Raw genomic sequence first — 23,271 nt, 5'->3', positions numbered from 1 at the left:
TTTGGCCTTCATTGATATTTAGACAGAAAAAGCCACAAAATATCCTTTGCTATCTTCCTTTCCCTGTATGTGTTACTATAATAAAAAAATACATCTCTCAACATAAAATTTTGGGAGTTTAGTTTGTTAAAAAAAGGTTCACAAAGGTTGTTTAAACAGCACGTCTGCTTTAAAGCAATCCAGAAGATTATTCAATATAAAAAGAGGATGACAACGAGGATTCAGTCACACATAGGTAACAGATTCATAACAACGAATGTGCAGGTAGTGAACCCGTAGGGTTTTTTTGAAAAACATTTCAATCGATTGGTTACTCCAAACTCCAACATGAAGTCAAGTATTGACTACGTCACTTGTCAGGAACAGTTTAAGAAAACCACTGAATCCTGGTTAGTTAAAGTTCAAGTATATTCTGAGCATCTTCAGTTCTTCACCTGGGGCTATGCTCTCCTCATGTGTTGATCAACAGTCATTAAGTGTAAAAATAATTGCTATTTTACAGCTTCAAGTTCGTTTTACAAAAAGAACTTTTTCATGGTCCTTGACAGATATTTTTCCTTGTTCTTCACTTCTGCAGATGATATGGTAAGACAGTGGGCAGATACTCGTGGCTCCATTTTTAATGTCCTCTTCCTATTTTAAGGGGGAAGAAAAATACACTGAACAATTACATCTTAGATGCATTTAAAGCAAATAAATTACAAAAATTACATACATAACACTAAATGAGTTGATAGAATAATTTATCATCACAGTCTTTTCTGGATGCAAAAAACTAGCATGGCCTTAACACAAGTGTCAAAAAAACCACAGAATGCTGTGCTTCAGTTTAAGCTAGCTACTGTGATGCACAGAAACTTTTTGCACAAAACCATAAACATCTGTAGGTGAATAAAGGATACAACATTCTGTTTAGTATTTAACAGCTTTAGAAACCAGGAGCCATTCTTATTACTAAATGTAAAACCACACACTCACCACGAAAGCCACCTCCTCCACCTCTTCCTCCTCTGAAACCTCCTCCTCCACCTCTTCCTCCTCTGAAACCTCCTCCTCCTCCACCTCTTCCTCCACCTCTTCCTCCTCCAAATCCTCCTAAACATAGGAAAGAAACTACACTTTCAGGAGCATATACATTCTCTGTTAGGCATAACAAGTTATTTCACTGACAGCTTCTGAAAGGAAAAGAACATCATCAATCGATGGACAACTAGGTCAACTACTAAGTCCCTAGAAGAGACAACGTACACCTGCAGCATCTTAAGTGTTGCTTAATATCGAATATACAATGTCAAAAATACTAAAGACACTAACAAAACTCCATGATACACTTATTTCATGAGAGCAAAAAATTGATTACAACTATTAATAATTAATTACAGCTCAACAGAGCATTAAAACAAATTAAACAAAGAACTCTGGAACACTTGTGCCTCACTGCAAAGGGGCTGGGTAGGGAGAAGAGGCAAGAAACTGCGATGTGAGAAAAAATTAAATTCCGCATTAACTGAGGAGTATATCGCAGATGATGTTCAAAAAACAAAGAAGGATGAGATGTACCAGGTCACTCACCCCTCTCTCAAACACTGCATTTCAAATATTTTGTCTAAACAAGAACATACTAAAAATACAGCTTTCACTTACACTTTTGAGTGTGTAATATCTACAACCTTTTACCACAAGTTTGCTTAGTAGTCATGCTTTCTGTCTTTGTTACAAATCAGCATACTCTCCTCCCTGTGCTTCGGAGCCGTTACTACAGAAGCCTAGGTTTTGCAACTGGAAAGGTATCACTACCTCTTCCATTGAGTCATCAAACAGAAATATGCATAACATTTTTCTTACTGTTGATATTCAAGTACTCAGCTACAGCTTCAACAAAACAACAAAAACCCACCAAAAAACACCAAACAAAAAACCCAAACAACCCACGCCACACCAAAAAACCTCAACGTTCTGCAGCTTCCATTCTTGGGATCTTACCTCTACCACCACCTCTTCCTCCTCCACGTCCACCGCCACGCCCTCCTCTACCACCTCCTCTAGGAGCACCTTTTTCTCCAGGTGGCCTTGGCAAAAATCTCTGAAGGGGAAGCAGCTTTGCTGGATCAATGTAAAACTGTAGGAAGAGAGTTCCATTGGGGCCGAAAACACCAAAGCTAAACAGCAGATTAATTTCTACCTTTACAAATATCCACAATTTGATCTTAAGCCTTTATGTCAAATTGTCCTCTGCAAATAGCCAAGTAAAAACAGCATGCAAGAAATAAATCATAGTGTTACAAGGTTTCTAAAACATAGATGGCATCTGCACAAGTTACATCTTTTTTTGCAGGGGAGGGAGAAGGAAGAATGTGACAGATATGAAAGTGAAAAGTATGAGGAAATTAATATTTATGTTTACAAAGGACAACTAGCTTTTAAAGTTAAAAACTTAATAAAGGTTTTATCTGATGACAGATTTATCTAACTGATGACACAGTAGAATTCTCTTACTGAGAGTGGCTAACCTTTTGCATTTTTTTAAATGACGAGGCTTTCATGTTCTCACACAGTTTCACTGAAAAATACTGTTAGTTTCATTAAGGAACTTAGCATGTATAAAAACATTAGAAAATGTGATTTTTTATTATTATATGAAAGGCACAATCAGATATTTTCTATTTTATAAATTTTATATTTTTTATATATATAAATTTCTATTATATAATATATATATAATAAAAATATATAAATTCCTATTTTATAAATGAAGATAACATCATCACCACAAATGAAAAATTAAAATTAAAAGATCAGGAGAAACTATTTCCACGTTTTCCTTGGGTTTTTTTTCATACTTACAACATTTTGTGGCAAAATAATTTTTCCCTTCCATGTATTAAGGCATAAGGAAGAGTATATTAGTGGAAAGAGTACATAAAAACATAACTATAAAGAAACATTTGTATAGGAAGTGACAATCCCTTTAGCTCCAGGGTGACCTCAAGGCTTATCTGGAACAACTCACAGGCTTCAAGAGCTCTGCTAGTGCTGCTGGGTGGTACAACTGCCCAGCTGTGGAAAGCTATGAGCCAGCAGCGGCTGCGGGACCAAGCACATGCCCAGCCTCATCCTACAGTAAGGTGGCAAATGCTCTCTATAACCCCACATGCAGTCTTGTAGGAATCCTTTGGCTCTCCAGTATGCAAGGACTTTGGTATGCCGTTCCTAAGATCAAAAAGAGCTGCTGGCCAACTCTGCCTAATTAAAAGTTTAAGTTTAAATAAGGAAGCAAGGAGCTGCAAAATCTATTAACATATTTTCCCACAATTTTACTGTAGGAGAAAACAAGTTTCTGAAATTCAAATAATTCCAATACGAAAAGTAAATACATTCAGAGCATGAGAGTGATTTAAACCTTCACATTGATGTGGGGAGAGGAAAATGCATGCAGCTAGTTACTGATGCTCAACCAACCAACACAGGCTAGGTCTTACTGCCACGTTACAGGGCTGTTCACCAGGTGACCTGCTTCTGTCATGCATTTTGTCTGTCTGGCAGTGACAACAGAATGGACCCAGTGCCTCTGCCTCAACAAGATTGCTTTGCAAGAGGACATCCTAGCACAAGCCCACTTTTATTAGCAGTTTAAATAGTAGTAAGCTGGACAATGCGCAATAGGACATCCGAGCACAAACTTACCTTTGTAATTAAGTAATAAGCTGGAACATGATTAAAGTCCCCTAATGCACAAAAAAAACCCCAAACTGTTCGCTTGAACTAACTGTGTTATAGGTGAGTAACCTATAGCAGAAAATTTGGTCAGGTAGCTAGAAAAAGTAACACCTACAACCACCATGGATCCAAAAGAAACCTGCCAGTACTGAAAACCTCTGCCTGACATGAGGTACTCTGTCATATTCAAAAAGCTTTAAGACAGGCACTTAACGTGGTTGAGGCACCTACTGACACCAAAAGTCGCAGCTAGACTTGTGGCTGTTCACATCTAACTGGCAGCCAAGCCAGAACTATTTTAAAACCCTAGAGAAATTCCATTTTATAACCAACCAGTCTTTAAAAAACAAATATTGTACGTCACACGTTTTTTTTGAAGGATACAAAATCTCTCAGCTGTCCGAAGATTTCATCCACTTTGCCAATCTGTTCCTTATTATCCAAGTACACTGGGGCATTGAAATAAGGCACCTTGTTTTCTTCTGTTTTACATTTACAAACAATGTCATCTTCACATGGATGCATGAACTCTCCCAATACTGAAACAAAGAACGAATAAGCTAAAGATCTGGAGCAATCATTCTAAATTAAGTAAATATAACCTTTTTATGTAACTTACAGACTACCCTTTCTGGAGGCCCCTGGTCATATCCGCCTCTGTTGAAGCCTCCTCGTCCGCCTCCCCGTCCAAAGCCACCTCGTCCACCGCGATTAAAGCCACCTCTGTCACCACCACCTCCTCCACGATTGAAGCCACCTCTTCCTCCTCCTCCTCCTCGTCCTCCCCCTCCACCTCCTCTTCCACGAAAAGACATTCTCTGCTACTTCCTAAATTGTGGACAAAAATCAGTTTAGACGTAAAAGATTTCACATTTGATTTCCTGCACAAATTAAAGTCTCATGACAGCCTTGTTAATTTAATGGTTAGCCGTTTCAGGCCTCACTAGAAACACGCAATCACGTGTAAAACCCGGTTACACCTCAGATGCCATCCGCTGCACGGCCTGCCCGTAACACGCCAGCGACGAGCAGCGACGGCTGGTTCCCAGCCACAGGTATGAGCGGTGAATGTGACACTGCAGCCCCAGCCCCAGCCCCGGCAAGGAGCGGTGCAAAGCCGTAACATACCGGTCGCACACCCACAGCGCCGGTCCCGAGCACCCCGCGGGGCCTAGGGACACCGCCCGCCGCCCGAACGGGGCTCCCCGCGGAGGGCGACCTGTCCCCCGGCCCCCGTGGCCCTCCCGCAGGGCTGCCGCCGGCCCTCGGGGCTGCGGGGCAGGAGAGCCGCCAGCCCCGATGCCACGGGACACCGGGGGACACCCGCCGGCACTCGCAGCCCCGTCCCCTTCCCGCGGGCCCCCACGCGCGCCCCGAGCCCGACCTCCACGTGCACGCCGTCCCCGCCACCCGCGTCTGCAGCGCGCACCGCGCCGGGAAACCGCCCGCGCCGCCGGAAAGCGGGCCGCCTGCCGTAAATGAGGCGGCACCTCCGCCCGGCACCGTCGCAAAAGGAGTCCAGAGTGAGGCATCCTGCGGTCGCGGCGTAGCCTATAGCGCTTTAAGCCGCCGCCGGGGTGGGCAGCTGGCTCGCTCGGCCGCAAGCAAGCACCGAGGGCTACCGGAGGGAGCCTGCGGCGCTCAGAGCCGCGGGGCTGGGCTTCCCCGCTCTGGGCACGGCACGCCCCGGGGCCGGCGGCGCTCTCCCGCCCCGCCTCCGCACCGTGTGCCGGGGAGGCCGGGGCCGGTGGGGGCGGCCTGGGGGCTGGGGTCGGGCCGGGGGACGGGGTCGGGCCGGGGGCCGTGGGCCGCGCAGCGGCCGCCCGTGACAACAGCGCGGCACGGCTGCCCTGGCCTCGCGCTCCAGGCCCCTCCCGGTGGGCACGTGTCAGCGCTCGCGCCCGTGCCCGTGGCCTCGGCGCGCCCCCGGTCCCCGCTGGCAGGAGCGAGCGCCGCTGCCCCGGCGGGTGGGGGGGGGGGGGGGGGGGTTGCGGCCAGGCTGCCCGGGGGGGCTGCTGGGGGCTGCTGGGCGGAGCTGGTGACGGGCGCCCCCCAAGCCGGCCCCGCGGGGCACCTCCCGCACTTGTCACATACCTGGGAGCGCTCTGTGCAAAACGCTGTGCCACGAGCCTGCGCTGCATCGGGGGGTGTCATGGACGCGCTGTGGGTGCGAGTGTTTCTCTCCCCCCCCATATAGGAAGACATAAATATCCCTTTATATAAAACACGTGCATCTTTTACAATAATCTGGCAAAGATAAATGCCCGCGACCCGGAGAGCCAGCGTGATGATTCCTGTCTCCTCAGAAAAGAAAGGAAATGCGCATCCTTAGTAGCTGCTTCCTTTAATCATTTAAGGCTTTACTTTTGTTGTCTCATCTTGGGCTTAACAATAAAACCAGTTAAACTGAGGCGGGATCCTTTTACAGAGATCGGGCTGATCAGCTGAGGCTCCTGTACTTTATTTCTAAACATACTTCAAAAGACTACAAAAAGTTAAAAATTAAACACAAATCTAACAACTGACATTCAAAAGAATTGCAGCCAGATCAATTTTGTCTACACAGAGAGATAAAATTTCATCATGCGAATGATCCCAGTTTTCTTGTCTCTCTTTTGTTTTTGCGGATCAGAGGTAAGAATTTGTTTTATTGTGGTAGCAGTAACTTTTTTTTAACATTAAAAAGCAGCTTATTGTTATAAAAGCAAAACTAGTTGATTTCTTCGTTTCCTTTCATAGTATTTGTGTTTCATACATTTGTTTTAGCCCAACTTGAATGTTTGAAGCTCGCTATTTCTCTTTCATGTGTTGATTCTATTTGGGGTGTACACAAACAGGCTTCTCGAAAATATTTTAATCGCGTTCCTGTCCTAAACCTAATTTGCAAGCGTCGTTGACCACAGAAAGGTGCAATTTTCCCTGCCCACTGTTTTTGAGAAATGAGGTTACAGTCTTCTAGTGTGGCACCATGGTCTGTCGTACTGCCTGAAGGTTTGCTGTGGAGTCTTTTCTGGCAGAAGTGTCCCAGAAAGCCCATCTGGGCTGAGTGTTCAGCATGCCCTGAGTCTTTTAGCCAAATCCTCAGAGAAAATTCGGCACCTTTTGTTCCTATTCGGGAGAGACACCTGATATAATATGGGAGTTATGCTAAGCCAGATCTGGCTCACAGTTTGGATTCTACTGACCTGAGAACAGCAGGAAGAATTTAGTAAGATTATACAAACGTTAAAAGGGGCTTTGCTGGATTAAATTCTGCCCCCAAAACATGCCCACTGACTTTACTATGGCCAGGATTTGTTCGTAAGAACTTCAAACTTCAGCTCTATTGATTCAGCTGACAAAGGTGATAAATCACATCTGAGGACTAATTTTTCTCTCCCATTTTTACACAAAGTCCATCCATATGTATTTTTCCTGTTTCAACATTCTTCCTACCCATAGATCTTAGTAAGCAAAAGCATTTAGCCAGTAACAAAGTCACCAGAGAGCTGCACAAATGCAGGTGCAGAGTGACTCACGTAGAGGCAGTTGGATGGAAGGTCCGAATCTGTACTTGCAGTCCAAAAATGACCAGCAACCACACTGCAAATCCACCGCTGTGCAAGATACACGAGAAGAGCTGATAAGGAAGGCTACTTAATTTTCAGATTTCTTTAAGATACTTGCTACTTCAGCAGTCACACGGTGGAACAGTCATTAATTTTAGATTTTTTTATTTGCTTCTGTGTAGTTCATAAATATATACAGGTGATATTTAAACCTAAAACCAACTAAGGCAATAAAAAAAAACCTCAGACAAAACCAAGTTGCTATTTTTTTTATTTTTCTGGTATTTAAGTCCCCTTATATTTTGATTTGCTTACAATCCCATTGCTGTGGTGTGTTATAAACCATCAGCTTAAAAAATGTTTATGATCCGCTGTGCACTCCAGCTGTTTCAAGAGTGAAGAGTGTAAGTTTGTGGGAGACCAGTAAGAGTGAAGATCACACCAGGTGAATGATCCAAAAAGAAAAAAAAAAGTTCAGAAAAACTGGAAAGATTAGGTGGCCAAAGACAAGGGAATAAACCCTACGAATGATATTTAGCACCTTTGTGCTTGTAGGATAAGAAAAAGCTTATGAATAAACACTTTGTTGAAACTACTAAAGGGATCTGCAGAACTCTTGATGCAGGTCCTAGTCTTACTCCCTTCTTTTATTTTATTTTGTGCCTTGTAGAATGCGGCGTCTAATGCTGAAGAAAACCAGTTTCATCACGTTGAGCCTGCCCAGCCAGCTAAGCAAGAGATGTACCTCATAGAAGAATGCTTAAGCAACCAATACACACACAAGTCCTGTGAGAAAGTTTTTTGTAACCCATGGGAACGATGTGTGGAGGGAAAATGCCTCTGTAAGCTTCCCTACCAATGCCCAAAGAATGGCTCTTCAGTTTGTTCTACCAATGGAAAGTACTTCTATACTTACTGTCACCTAAAAAGCTATGAGTGTCAACATCCCAAAGCCAAGTTTCTGCACAAGGGAAAATGCATGCCTGAAGGTATCAACACCTCCTTTTCCAAAATATATCAGTCAGTCATTTGTGGCCAAGGAGACGCTTACAATTTACAGCTCAGAAAGTGTGTTAAATACATTTCCTTAGACTAGTAAGAACATGAAACAGAAAATGAAACTTGATTGAAAATGGGCAGTATTTGTTGATTTTCATAAAAATAAAGTGATTGACAGGCCCAGGTCACCCTGCTGCCGGTAGGTTGCTCAAATCATCAGGTAGAAAGAGAAGAAATAGACATGGGAAAGAGCTCAAAGGTTTCCAAGCAGAATGTTGAGTATGGTGGGAGGCACAGCAGGAGAGGGTATCTTTTGGAGAGGGACAGACCTCACAGGAGCAAGAGTCCAAGGAATGGAGTCAAGCTGCTGAGGTGTGTGTGGGAGTGCATGGGGAGAAGGTAAGCCATGTTCACCTCAGTCATCTAAACACTGGGTTTCATCAAAATAGAAAGCTATTGCCCTGCAAACCGGTGATGCTTTGTACACTGACAAGCTGGTGTTGTTCTCACCTGCTTTTTAGGCTACACCAGGCTGCTTTTTAGCTCAACTTCCACCTGAGTGCAAAGGATAAATGGCACCAGCTAACTAGGCATCTGGCCTCTTTTAGCAGTAGCAGTTGCTGTTGCTACCTGTCCTCCAGCCCACCTCCACTGAACGCAGCAGGAGGGGCAAGCCGAGCCCAGGGCTCTCCTGCCCAGACTGTCCCAGTGCCATCACTCCCCTTTCCCCACAGAAGCAGCAGCTCAGCACGTCACCTTCAGGGTGGCAAAATTCAGTTCTGCCTATTCCACTGAAAAGGCCTGGAGAGCTGCTGTACGTTCCTGGTGCACTGTCTATACAGCTTCACGAAGTTAGCTCAGGACCTTAGTTCTACTGCAAACAGAGGAGGTTTTGCTACACAGGTAACACAAGTAGGATCTGGCCATCCCACTTGGAAGTGTTACTGATTGGTTATCGAAAGTCCTCTAATGAAAGTCATTATACTAAGGATGCAACCTTTCCTCGGTAGACCTCCAGGTACTCTCACAGGGTAGGAACCATTACCCTCATTTGTCTTTAAACTGGTATATTTCGAAAAAGTGGCAGGCTCAAAGCCACAAAGTCAGTCCTCAGAAAAAACAGGAATAGTACCTAAAGCGTCTTGATTCCCAATCTACTGTTCTTTCTATATGGACTTTGGCTGCCAATATAAAATTAGTCCTGATTTGTTTCTGTGCTGTCTTTCCACTACATACATCTATATAATATAATTTTATTGAGGGATTTTTTTTTATTTCTCTTTTTGTTTTAGAAACATTTTCAGTCTCTGTGGACCATGGAGATTCAAGTTTGCTTCGGGTAAAACCTGTGAATCAAAAGAACGAATTTTTTGTATGTGATAGTGAGTGGACTATGAATGAAGCAAATGTGGCTTGCAAGCACCTTGGCTTTGATTTGTAAGTTTGGGGAATTTATGTCTGGATAACTGCAAGGTATCTGAAAAAGTAGCAATGTTTATCTAAGTGTCAGTCACAGTCAGCCAACAGTTAAGACAGAAAACTCATCAACAGTGTATCAGCTACAATAGTATGACACAGCTGCTTAAACTGACATCTGAGAGTCAAAGCCAAAACATAGATTTTTGTGTTCTCTTGCGGATTACAACTATACAAACCATAGTTGGTTTACTTTTAAAATAAAGCTGAAGACCAATGCAGAGGTTTTCTCTCAGGTCTGTGTAAGGCAAAATACATAGATGGACCATCCCCAGGTAGCTCTGAGCAATAACCTGTACGCAGAGGAATGTTTCTTACACTAGCTGACAACACAGCATAGCTCTGTTTTGCCACTTGCACCAGCCAGACTAACAAGAACCAGAACATGTTTTTCTTCTTTACGCCTTGCCCCCAATGCCATTGCTTGCTTTGCCCCCAGGGATGGCTGAAGCCACACAGAGCTTGTTCTTTTTCCTGTGACCACACTGATGACCTGAATTGCACATTCAGCTCCTCATAAAAAATCAACTCTATATCCTGTACATAATAATAACAATTTTACACATATACATCTAATTTAACTTACAGGGCTGCCTCTCCAACCCTGCCTGGAGAGTGAGCATGCTATTGCACTGCCCTAAATTGTCCCCTCTAGGTGAGAAGCAAATATTTCCTAGTTCTGATCAGTCTCTCTTTAGATAGCAGAGAAGCATTTGTCCTGGGATGGAGTATTCAGCCCTGGAGTCCCATTGTAAGCCTCTAGTTACCCATTTACTTCATATTCCTTTAAGATAGGGGACACATACATTGTTAGGAGGAATCAACAGAGATAAAATTTATTAATCCCAGCCTTGCAGTGGCCTGAGCTTCCTCGGTCAGCATTGGTTTTGATGACATCAAGGATACTTGACCCCATGCAGGATGGTTTCAAAATTATATCTCATCTGTGTCTGCAGACCCTAGATGCTTCCATAGGAAGTCTGCTCTTTTTCTTAGCCATGACCAAAATTCTTTAACACTGAGGAAAATCATATAAATTCTAAACAATAAAAACAGTGGACAATCCATTGTGAAATTATATAATGTGTTATTACTATTTGTATCTTCACAGAGGTGCTGAATATTACCAAGCCAATCCCAGCATCACAGAATCTGCCCTAAATTCACTGCACTGTCTGCAAATAACTTGCAGGGGCCTAGAGACAAGTCTTGCTGAATGTCACATAAAGATGAAATCAAGAGACAGTAATGAGGGATTTGTTAGCCTCCAGTGCCATGAAAATCTCAGAGGTTAGTAGTTTTTTAATTTTATATCTATTTGGAGTTCTTACATTTTACTTTTATTTTAAATAATTAGGACCTAGCTTGCTGAATTCTCAGCCACAGCAAACCTGCACTGAAACCCTTTGATTTTTTAAAATAATAGTTTTGTAGGCTTTAAGACAATTGAAGGGTCTTGCATCAAGACAAATCTTGAGTTTGGAAAATCACTGTTGCTCTTGAAGTATTTTTACAGGTATTTCCAAGAAGTAAATGTATTTCACCCATGGTTCTGTTTGTTCCCCCATCCCTTCCCAAGGGTACCAAGGTATATGGTACCCCACAAGTCTTATCTCTCCAGGGTTAACTGGTGAGGAGACAGGTGACAACCTCCTACTCACTGCTTTGTCTGTGAGGGAGATTAATTAGGACACTAGTAGCATTCTAGCCAGACAAGCGTTACTGTAGCAGAACTGCTCATGTTTCTGGGGAGTTTTGGTACTCCTCAGGTTTTTGTCAATGTAAGAGGAATCAAATCCTCCTCTTGACTTCTAGCAGCTTCCTGTTCTTTGTAGTGGCTTCTTTGGCACCGATAAGCATCAGCCTGAGATGCTGCTAGTTAGGACAGCTATGAATCATCTCAGTTTTTTCTTATGCCACAAAATAGGAGTTCACAGACTCTTGACAACTTCCTTGTAGAGGAGGAACATCAATCATCTTAATCACTTGAATCATTTACAGTGGGTTTGAACTGATCATTTCTGGTTTAGTCGTTGTCTAGAAGAAATGAAGTTCCCTTTTGCCAGGCTACTGCAAGTTGGAGGAGGAAAATCCGGTCACATTTAATCTTGATGAGAAGGTGATTAAAACAATAAGGGATTCCTATTTACATTACTGGGGCCATACTGTTGATAGGTCAAACTGATAGGATAAAATGCACAAGCAGAATATTTCTGTAGGGGCAGTTGTGACCCTACAGGCATTTCCACGCTAACTTCACTTTCATTGTGCTGCAGTTTGTTCAAATGGTGAGTTTCATTGTGTCAACAAGAAGTGCATTCCTCTGAATAAAACCTGTGATGGAATCAATGACTGTGGAGACCTAAGTGACGAACTGTGCTGTAGAGGTAATTATTTCCTTTCTCAGCTGTTTCAAAATCATTTCAGCAGAAAATCACCCCCAAATAATTTTTACAGTCATGTAACAGCTGAAGTCTTTTTTCCGATAAGTCACTACAGTAAAGCAATCTAACCATAGTTTATGTATACGCAAGTGCAAAAAAAGTAGGCATAATATATTTTTTTGAGGCAGGCAAGTGATCTGTGAGAATCTGGATTTCCTCAGAGGATGAGGAAATATAATGAGATTATTTAGGAGACTGTTAAACATTGATACAAAAAAATAAGCTGTGTTAGAATGAAATGTATTTTTAGTTGGGAAAAATCAATAGTAATTAAACAAAGACACTGTTTTTCCAATGAACTGTCTTTAAACCAAAGTAAGATCTCTCTTAAATTTATTACTAATGCAAGATTATGCATAGAGTATCTGTGAACAGTTCCCATCACATTGCTTGTTCATGAGCAGTCACTCTTTCAACATCTGCAATTACAGCTACAACAGTTTTTATTAGAAACAAGGAATGGATCTAGCATGACCTGAATGCAGGAGAATACTTTCAGAAGTTGAGTTTCAGGTGTCAAATGGTAATGTGGGTTACAAATCCCATCACTATCCCTAAATAACCTGAATTTTGTAGTTTTACAACTGTCAGTAAACTTAATCTAATAATCATGGAAATGCAGTCACAGCATTTTAGAAAAAGAAATAAATAGAGAACTATGGCTTCACATATTTAGAGGACATTTATTCAGATTCCACTTGACCAAACAGCTGAAAACTGGTTCCTGGAATCAAAAGACTTGTTTCAACTGAGTTCAGTGCTCTCTGCATCATACTTTTATCTGATATAAATCTGGATACTTTTAGAGAACTATCTTATTTTCTGTTAAAGACATATATCCTTAAATAGTAGATTCACATAAGATTATAAAGTAGCTCAAGAAACCCTGCCATAAGTTCAGGTACTGCTTTGCTTTTGAGAACATACAAAGTGATCACTAGAATTAAAAAGAAGGGAGTTCGCAGTAGAAGTTACAGTAACGTTTCATATATTCAGGAATTTTAGAAGAAAGACGTTATTAAATCTAGTATCTTCAAAACAGGAGTCTTGATTCCTAACCCTGCATTTAGGCATTTAGCTCAGTCAACCAAAAGCCAGCTTGGACTCTAATTTTGGAGGGGAAATTTGACCCAAGCACCATAAATTCCTCATTTGAAATGATCGATATTGCTGGCAAAACTGGAGGTCCTTTGGCTAAGGTTGAGCGTGGGCATGTGTCGTGGATGAAACTGATAAGGAGTGGTACCACTCCAGAAGCACAGTACTGAACTGGTAACTGGTAAGAGATCCACATCTCTATATGTTAAACTTGAAGACTGTGAAGTGAGGAGAGCCAAATATTTATTTAATTTTACACTTACAGAGCCTGTTTTTGTTACCTATTTATGAACAGCCAAGTTCCCCATAACAGGAATACTATATTGTGTTTATATTTTAAAAAGCTCTCTAACTACGTGAAGTTGCTGAACCATATGATCCTGTGATTTACAGATGTAGTTCTCTTGTGTTACAGAGTGCAGAGACAACAGTTTCCACTGTCGGTCAAATATCTGTATTCCAAATAAGAATGTCTGTAACAAGGAAATTGACTGCCTCACAGGAGAGGATGAAGCTCGAATTCTTTGTGCAGGTTTGCTTCTGAAAGATGTTATTTGTTTCATTCCTTTCATTATGCTCAGTTATAACTAGAGACTACACAATGCATATTATTACATTATTTAACAGATTAGCAAAACCAAAATGGATGCAAGTTTTAGTCTTCATGATGTTTTGTTATGTGCAGTAGGAAGAAAAGGTTATGTAATTTTCCTCCCTTCTAGAAAAGAATAGCAAGAAATATAAAGGAAGGAAGAAACAGATAACGTTTCGGGAGGCTTAAGCCAGATTATGTCTTTTGCTTACGTGACCATCTATCACGCTGCTATCCCCAATTTGTGAAGAAAGTATAGACAGAGCAGGCAGGAATATTTTCCTCACAGATGAAAGATTCAGCTAGCTTGTAAATATAATAATTCCTCTGTGATGTTTCCCTCACTGTTGAAAAGACTTTGTTTTGTTTTGAAATTAGAACATTTTTCATTGCTCTGATAAGAGACAAAGTCTAAAGCCAAAAAGTAAACACTATTGGTAAGGGTAAACTGAACTCTAAATGTAAACATTACTGGCAGTAACATGAGAGCAGACCCAACCCTCCCTTTAGGAACTGAGTTCAATGGGCATTTTGTTTGAATAAAAGCTGACAAACCAGATTCAGGAAACATCCAATTTACCTCTCATGTTGAATACCCTCCCTGACCCTGTTAAAGGAGGCACACAGTATACAACAGCATCACCTAAACTGGAAAAAAAAAATCCTGTTACCTAATGATCCTTTGGGCTTTAGAAAGTGCCAACAGGTTGATGGGGCAGCAGGAAGAATTTCTGCCGTTTCCTTCTGGAGGAGAATGGGATTACCACTTTAGAGATTGAAAACCAACAAAACAAAAAGGCCGTCTCTCGGGGTTTCTTTGCAGGAGGGCTCCCTATGCCTGGAAAGCAGGGTGGATGTCATCTTGTAACGAATGGGTATCTGCTGGAAATAGGTCATTTGTAGGCTGAGGCAGCCAAACAGTGCCTAGTAGGAGAGGAAACAGCAGGCATCAGATGGAGAGAGTCTTGCTGTCCATGTGAAATGGTGTGCCCTTATGTATTTCAAATGTGTACCACAATTTTGGCACACACACTTATATTCAAGCAGCAGAAGACATTTAAACGTTTATCAATATTTTTAGTATTTTATTATTCTGCTACAGGCAAAGACAAAGGTGCTGAAAATCACAGTATGGATGAAGGTAAGTGTAACTAATCGTCCAAAAACAGCAACATACAGCTGCTTAGGGCTACAAAGATGATGAGGGGACTGGAGCATCTCCCTTGTGAGGAAAGGCTGAGGGAGCTGGGCCTGTTTAGCCAAGGGAAGACTGAGAGGGGATCTTGTCAATGCATACAAATCTTAAGGGCGAGTGTCAAGAGGATGGGGCCAGGCTCCTTTCAGCGGTGCCCACTGACAGGAGAAGGGGCAATGTGCACAAAGTGAAACACGGGAGGTTCCACCTGAATATGAGGAAGAACGTCTTTACCTTGAGGGTGATGGAGCACTGACACAGGCTGCCCAGAGAGGCTGTGAAGTCTCCTTCTCTGGAGACATTCAAACCCCACCTGGACGCGATTCTGTGCAACCTGCTGTAGGTGAACCTGCTTTAGCAGGGGGTTGGACTAGATGATCTCCAGAGGTCCCTTCCAACCCCAACCATTCTGTGGTGTGATACTCTCTTATTAGTGGCTTTCCAGCTACCAGCCAGCTGGCGGGATCCAGAACTCAGATGTTTGGACTTTGTGATTTAGTAATATACACTCTGGGGCTTACTATTTGTCTTGCTTTCCACTAATTTCAAGAATGCCGTAACAATTCATCCTGGCTGAGGATCCACATCTGCATGTTTTAGCAACTGGTGGAGGTAAATGCTCAGGAAATCTGGGGGGACTGATTTAAAATTATTTGCCTGAATGCAAGCAGAAGTGGAAAATGGAGAGAAGTAATGTGATGCTAAGACACAAGCAATTTTTAAAGCAAAAGCAGATGCCAAAATTTTTGGTCTTTGCTTTCCTGCTACTTCAGCTGTGGCATATTCACAGCACTCAAATTTTCAAGATAAAGATAAACCTGTCTCCAGATAAAGAGAATGGATGCCTGAGTTCTGAGACACATTTTTCCTTTATGTTAAAGAAAGAAAAATGATAAAGTCACTTCTTCCCCAAGTACACTGCGGTCTTACAAACTATACATCATCTCGACGGAAAAGAATCATAGGTGGAAAGACTGCAAGAAAGGTAAAAAATACTAACCTTACCACATATGAGTCCATTCAGCATCAATGTGAATGGGTATTTTTGTCCTTCTGTTAAAATGTACAGAAATAACAAAATCAGCTACAATGCTAATTTCAGGTTTTGCAGCAGTAGTGGCATTACACTGAATGAAAGTAAAGAGAAACACAGTTTATAAAGTAAAATATGGAGTTACAAAATTAAGACATTACAGTACAAGTACACATTGGAAATGATTCAGCAAAATACTTAATACTATAGCTAGTACTAACAGTTCTGACAAAATGGAATTTAAATTTGTGCATTTGAAAGAGAATACAGTAAAAAATGCTATACTCAGTCCTACCAGGTTGGATTCTATATCTGTTTCTCTGGCTACAAAAGCTTTTCATGAAAGCTGGAAGGAACAAGGCATCACATGAAGTCAGAATATTGAACAAAATTAATGCGTTTTAGAATATATATCCTTTAAATTAGATGGAGCCCAATTCACAATTTCTGGAATGCAGATTTTTTATTTACAATCAGATACGGTCAAGGAGATGAGGTGATACCAAGAAGTGTGTTTTCCTTCATGCACTAAAAATAGTACAATTATTATGATTTCACATTATTTGGATGTTTGTTGCTTGAACAGGGTGAATTCCCTTGGCAAGTGGCAATTAAAGAAACCGGCAGTGAAGGTGCAACAGTGTACTGTGGAGGCATTTATATTGGTGGCTGTTGGATTCTGACTGCTGCGCACTGCGTCAGGTAAAAACAACAAACTGGGAACTTATTTCCTTCTTGCAATGCAGAAAGATGATTTGGATATTATTGCCCTTCTCAGCTACCTCTTTGCTAATTGCTATTTGCCTATGGAATAAAACAATTTGAAACACTTACTCAGCCACATTGATGGGGAAGATTCAGAGAAAGTACAACATTTTGGCAGTGAATAGAAAGATGAAAAAGTAACGATGAGTTTGAAGAGACATGGCATTGTTCAGTCATATAGTAGGCAGGCAGGAAAGATTCACTGTAACCACTTTGCCTGAAAGGGAGATCCAAGGGACTGGCTTCCTCCTCTTTTCCCCATCTCCACCTGAGGGAAGTCCAGAATCTGTCCTCTGACAATGTCACATATTCCCCAGAACAAGCAAGAGCAGACAGGGAATATTTGCGACTCCTAGCATCCCACCCACATCTGCTCACTCTTCTTTCACCTGAGATCAGAGAAGCATAAATGCCCATTTTCTCCATGTCACAGCACTAAACACAGAGGCTGGCCTTTAATATTTTTTTCTGTATTAGTTGCAGTACTTAGCAGTAAGTGTCAGCTGCCTTGCATTTGCTACGCTTCAGAAAAACCTGGACGTCAAGTCCAGAAAGAAACTATATGTATACAATATGATTTTTTATTCTAGAGAAACTTTGATAGAATGCAAAGGTTTACAGCTAGTTGAAATGTACAGTGCTTGTGTTAAGTATCAAAACATATTTTATTTTACTGGGTTTTTTTCTAGAGCAAATCGAGTTCATCTATACCGCATCTGGATTGGACTATTGGATACAATAATGTATGACAAAGAGACAAACACTTTAAGACTAAACCAAGTGATAATCCATGAAAAATATAATGCATCAACTTATGAAAATGACATTGCTCTGCTGGAGCTGAAAGGTTTTGGGAAAGGAAGATGCTCCCTGGAAAACATCATACCTGCCTGTATCCCCTGGTCAGAGTATATGTTCAAGACTGGTGACACATGCAAGGTTTCTGGATGGGGACTAGAGAAAGGTATTTGCTTTAGTGCTTACTACAGGAATATCTTTGTGTATAAACCAGTGTTTTCCAGTTGCAGTGAGCTTTTGTTTTGAAAAGGCTGAAGCGTAGTTGTGCACAAAGCACTCAGTACAGAAAACATAGGCTGTGGTTTGACATTCGGCTGTCCTGTTGGTTCTTTTTTCTGTACTGCTTCCTCTGCTGTTTCAGCCACTTTGTAAATTGATCTGGAGGACACCCCTGGTTGAAAACTACCCTGATAATAAGAAATGTTCCTTCTGCCAATCTAAGATGTATATTAGCTGTGGAGACCCAATAGCAATATTTACAAGTGGCAGTTAGTAGCTCACGGTGGCCCATAGCCGCAGCCCATCCACTGCCCCCTGCCCAAGAGGATCTGAGCTGCAGCCAACAGTTACAAAACTTGGCAGATCTTGTCTCAGCCGTGTTTGCGTTCAGCTCAGAGAAGGTTGCACAGAGACAGAGAAGCTAAATGTAATCAAGCTTTCAAAGATTTGGAAAGCGTTTGTTTTGTATCACAGTGATTATAGCTTGGCGTTGGAGCTACCGCATGCTGCTTGTGAGGGTTCTCCTGTCCATACTCAGTAGCAGTCCATAAAGTAAATGCAAAGTTGGGAATTACTAGCAAACGGACAGAGGGTGAAACAGAGAACCTCCTTAAACTTGTGAATACATAGTTCATCTGTATCTGCAATATTTGGTCCACTCATCCCCAAAAGACATTAGAAAAAAGGTAACAAGGATGATCAGAGCCACATCTCAGTGTCATAGAAAACAATATACCAGTTTCCCAGTGTCTGAAAACCTTGATATGGAAAACACAGGAAAAAACTGAGGAAGACAAGGAAAGGAAAGGGTGAAAATGATACAAAATGAAAGTACCGTATTTAACACTCCAATTAAACCACTCTGCTTTTATTTTGAAATATATGGCCTATGTACTGCAATTCATATGGGGTGTTAGTAGCAGTTCAAGGTATCTGGTTTATAATATTGAAGATTATATTCTGTAGATAAGCCAACATATAACTTTCAATTTATGATATTTAAAGTGTCTGTCATGTACTTAGCATTTTTAATTTAGAAAAGTTTATTCTTTTCTTTTCTAGGTTATACCAAACAATATGTCCTCAAGTGGGGCAATGTTAATTTATTTCAGAATTGTTCTGAATTGTATCCAGGACGATTTTTTAAACGAATGGCATGTGCAGGCAAGCATTAATTTTCTTACTATAATTTCTCTATCATCAAACCCACTGCTTATAAGGTCAGACATACTGGCTGGAAGTCTTTTAGACTTGGGAAAGACAATAAACTGATTGCCACAGTATCAGCATTAGCAAAATGCTAGCCATTGGAGCGTATCCACCTTTATACATCTATTATAAAAAGAATTAAGTTGACAGTATGCCAAGTTTCTATGATTATGTGGGCAAATTTCAGCATGCATTCCGCGTTATGTTTTCTAAATACACAAGCACTTTACAGCCCACTGAACTTCCTACCTTGACTATATTTGATTCTGATTCAGCAATATATTTAAGCAAATGCCTGTCTTAGAGCCCATTAGTAGTCCCATTGACTAGAACGTGACTGTTCATCTGCTTAGACATTTGCTACTACCACACAGCACCCCAGGAAAAACATGATTAACTTTTCAAACTAAGATTAGTCTGGCCAGGAAACTAGTTGTCACTCCTAGCACTAAAATAAGGATCCTGAATACACATTTTTTGCTTCTCAAGTAATGAAAGGTATTGCCAAATACATGACTAAAAGAGCAATGGGTATTCACCTTACAGGCAGATAGTTTCAACTGTTCTTTAAAACAAAAAGCAAAGGCAATGTTTAAACAAACTACTTCACAAAAAAAGCCAACACCAAACAAACAAATCTACAAGCCGACTGATTTGTGATAAATTCAGCATGACTTTTGTAAGATATTTGGTTTGTCTACTGTGCAAGTTCCATAATTAAACTCCTTGACCTTCAATGTATTTTAAGTGATCACACTTTATGAGGAAGGAACAAAGACAGCATCACATGGGACATCATCAGAAAAGGGGTATCTGGGGTCAGTTTTCCTTCCCTGATGCAAATACAAACTTCCAAATTAGGAGCTAGTATCCACAGGAGTTTGTTATACAAGCAAATATTAATTAAACTGATTAAAGGCAATAAAATCTTGTTTTATAGGATTAGTAATTCCAACTCTGAGAAGTTCACAAAACTATCAGTAATGTAGCGATTCAAGAAAGAGGTTACATTTTTAAAAACATGGAGACTCATGCTTAGTATGGGTTCCTTCATACTGCATCAAACAACCAAGCAGAAAATTATAGTAAGGGTGTTAGAAATTAATAAACTTTTATGAGTATATAGGACAAAACATAAATCATACTCTAGCTCTGCAGCAGTTTCTATCACATCCTTCACTCAGTTCATTTTTTCATGAGCATAATATTGCGAACAAGTAGTTCCATAAGCACTGAAACTTATAGAGAGCACTGAATCCTACATACTTGTGCCTGTGGCGTTGCGAAAGGTCCACACTGTGACCAAGACCTTGCAGCAAGGACACTTACAGACAGTTGCTCTCCCTCCCATCCCAGCATTCACATGCTCTCTTTTTGGTACTTGCCCACCTCTTTTCATAAAGCTGGTAGAGAAAATAATTTTGAGGCCTCTGCCTCTGTACAGATGAAACCGGACAATGAATTACTGGGTAGAAAGGACACCAAAGGCAGACACATAGGCATACTCATATTATGATAGCTTCGTTTCCAGAGGAATCAGCCTACAAATCTTTTTACCATTTTTCCTTCTGCTTTTGTTCACTTTTTATGAACTACTTCTAATGCTATAATAGGCAATATGGATGAATTCTTCTCTATTGCACAGGGTAAAACAAGACTCACATCACTGACTTCAAAGCAAATGAGGAGATTTCTGGCCAGGCACAAATGTAAAGAGAGGCCCTGGACTTAAAAATAAATGAGAAGTAACAGACCAAAGAGATTAGGAACCTCCTTTAGTGCTGACCATTTTGCAAACCTATGTCAATAAGTGGCATGGACCTGCAAAACCTCCTGGAGCTCCGTTTTGCGTGCCAAATCATGTTTTGTATATTAACTTATTTTTGCTTTTTATTTCCTCTTTTGCTTCAGGTACTTACGATGGCTCCACAGACAGCTGCAAAGGTGATTCAGGAGGACCTCTGGTCTGTTTTGATGCAGCAAATGTGGCATATGTCTGGGGTATTGTGAGTTGGGGTGAAAACTGTGGGGAGGCTGGTCACCCTGGAGTGTATACAAAAGTTGCCAGCTATTATGATTGGATTAGCCATCATGTGACAAGGAGTCTCATTTCCCGGTATAATGTGTGAAGCTTGGACAATTAAATACTTCCTTCTTATCATGCATGCAAAAATGAACACCCATCCTTTTTTACAATCAGCAGTTGTGTAACTCAGCAACAATCAGTACAAATCTTTGCAGAATATTTTGAAAATTCTTATCACTCTATGAATACCACAATTTTGCAGAAGTCCGTAGGAAGATAATTGTACAGTCATTTAAGCCCACAGCAAAAAATCTCTAATAAAAGCAGTGACATTAAAATATTTTCTTCTTGATGTTTCTTTTTTCCCCCCATATTTCACATTGCATTCCAATTGCGGTTGCTTATTTACTGAAAACGGACAACCGTACTGAAAGCAGTGGTTGGAAAATGACTGCACTGGCAATATATGAACTTCACAGAAAGGACAGCAACCAGAGTACCTCAAAGAACTTCCATCATCTCAGTGTCTAGGTCACAAGAAACCCTCAGGTCACTGCCTCTCGCTTGGCAGCTGATTCTTTAGGCTTACTGTGAAAGTAGACTTAAGACCATACGATCATGAGATTTGTTGTAATGCAACAACTCCCCAGATAATAACTCTGGCGGTAGTTTTTTCAGCTACAAACTCAGTTTTTATCTAGCTAATATACTTCATCTGATCATCTAGCATGGGGCAAATTTTATAGTTCTAAGTTTTATTAACTTAACCACAGCCAGTCACAAACAACAAAAGAGTTTTAAAACTTGAATCTTCAACTTAAATAAAAAGAATCTTTACTACCTTACATTCCCTGCGATTGCATTTATTTATTTATTTATTTATGGTATCCAACAAACTCTTGATATCAAGTAGGGTTTTACCATGTGCCTATATATAGATATTATTTTTAAATATATATGTACACACACACACGTTATATAACAATATAAATATATAGATTTTTTATTTTTATGTATTATACATGTAGACTTAACTCTACAAAACCGTTACAAACCTAAAGTTAAAAATTAATACTCTCAGTCATAAAAAATTAGATCAAGCTTCCTGCACCAATATACAGTAGCGTGAAACACTAATGTCAACAAAGAACATTCAGGGTCTGATCCTGCAGTGTGCAGTCAGGGGGAGTTTCCCTACTGCCTTAACTGTCCAGAACTGGGCAACAACAAGGGGCCATCAACAAAACTGGAACCATTAAGCTGCTTTCACAAACCCTTATTGGGAAGTTCTGCCCAAGTGATAATCTGAAAGCACAGCCCAAAGGACCTGTGTAAGCTACACATTAAATTTAGACAGCAGTAATGGTCCCACTATAGGAAAACATCAGCCCATACATAATACATACATGTAATACATAATTTGGCAAGAGTTATGCACAGAATGTGTGCACAAAAAATTTTAAAAGTAATAGAATTTGGTTTGTGGATCTTGACACAAAGCTGTCAAACAGCTTCAGGACCATCTCGGTCAGTTCTATCAAACTGCTCAATGGTTTTAGAACATATTTCACTGTATTTTACTTTACAAATGTTTTTAATATGTATTTTGCTTTATTCCTCTTGATTAATTATCCTGCTGAATAAATGGCATATATTCACACAACATTGCTGTTGTGTTGGTGTTTTTTTCTATAATTAACCAGTGTGCTTCAGACAACATTTTTACATTTTCATTGACTTTTCTTTATCTTCCAGTCTTGTAAAAAACCCACATCAGCATGAATTTGTCATGTAAAGACACTGCCAATCAGCAATAACTAAAGTAAGGGCATTACTTGCTTCTCTTACACTCCCCACCCCCCAACAAGGCTCGTTATTTAGGAAAACATTTAAGTATATCCCTACACAGGAATTATTCTGCTGAATCAGCGCCTTTGTAAAGTAATGGTAGGGAAAAGCTGGGCAGGCGTAGGAAGAGCTCCCTCTTTTGTTTGACTTGATTAACTTCTGTAAAATTCTTTATTTCTTTTCTGTTTCTTCAGTTAACTACAAAGAACTTAAAACGCTGCAGCTGAAAAGAAAAAAACAATAGAATATTTACCACTATCTTTCTGCTCTGCCTGTTGCTCTGGAAGCATCTGTTTTCTTTCCC

The 23,271-nt window shown here is 40.8% G+C and overlaps 2 protein-coding genes and 1 long non-coding RNA gene across 5 annotated transcripts in view; 1 reads left to right on the top strand and 2 right to left on the bottom strand.

Annotated features, from left to right (window-relative positions):
- The window catches only part of LOC130144671 (uncharacterized), a 178,074-nt gene that overhangs the window by 144,064 nt on the left and 10,739 nt on the right, over positions 1-23,271 (bottom strand). The gene's annotated exons all lie outside the window — the stretch shown is intronic.
- Positions 104-5,242, bottom strand: GAR1 (GAR1 ribonucleoprotein). The gene is made up of 7 exons (XM_056328673.1): positions 5,102-5,242; positions 4,337-4,545; positions 4,102-4,256; positions 2,511-2,570; positions 1,984-2,119; positions 979-1,095; positions 104-633 (listed from the first exon to the last, which is right to left on the bottom strand). The coding sequence occupies exons 2-7, from the start codon at positions 4,530-4,532 to the stop codon at positions 620-622; spliced, it is 678 nt and encodes a 225-aa protein (XP_056184648.1). The 5' UTR covers positions 4,533-4,545; positions 5,102-5,242; the 3' UTR covers positions 104-619.
- Positions 6,220-21,459, top strand: CFI (complement factor I). Of its 3 annotated transcripts, none has more exons than XM_056328614.1 (12): positions 6,220-6,351; positions 7,936-8,254; positions 9,557-9,701; positions 10,852-11,030; positions 12,017-12,127; positions 13,698-13,814; positions 14,977-15,015; positions 15,951-16,054; positions 16,689-16,804; positions 17,557-17,831; positions 18,947-19,048; positions 21,005-21,459. In XM_056328614.1, the coding sequence occupies exons 1-12, from the start codon at positions 6,301-6,303 to the stop codon at positions 21,220-21,222; spliced, it is 1,776 nt and encodes a 591-aa protein (XP_056184589.1). In that variant the 5' UTR covers positions 6,220-6,300; the 3' UTR covers positions 21,223-21,459. The 3 variants fall into 3 exon arrangements, with proteins under 3 accessions (XP_056184589.1, XP_056184581.1, XP_056184599.1); XM_056328606.1 differs by having other exon boundaries at positions 13,698-13,829; XM_056328624.1 differs by lacking the exon at positions 14,977-15,015.

The sequence above is a fragment of the Falco biarmicus genome, chromosome 1 (genome assembly GCF_023638135.1).
Source record: "Falco biarmicus isolate bFalBia1 chromosome 1, bFalBia1.pri, whole genome shotgun sequence".
In the NCBI taxonomy this organism is placed as follows: domain Eukaryota; kingdom Metazoa; phylum Chordata; class Aves; order Falconiformes; family Falconidae; genus Falco; species Falco biarmicus.
The sequence above is the reverse complement of the archived record's forward strand: the minus strand, read 5'-3'. Positions and strand labels throughout refer to the sequence as shown.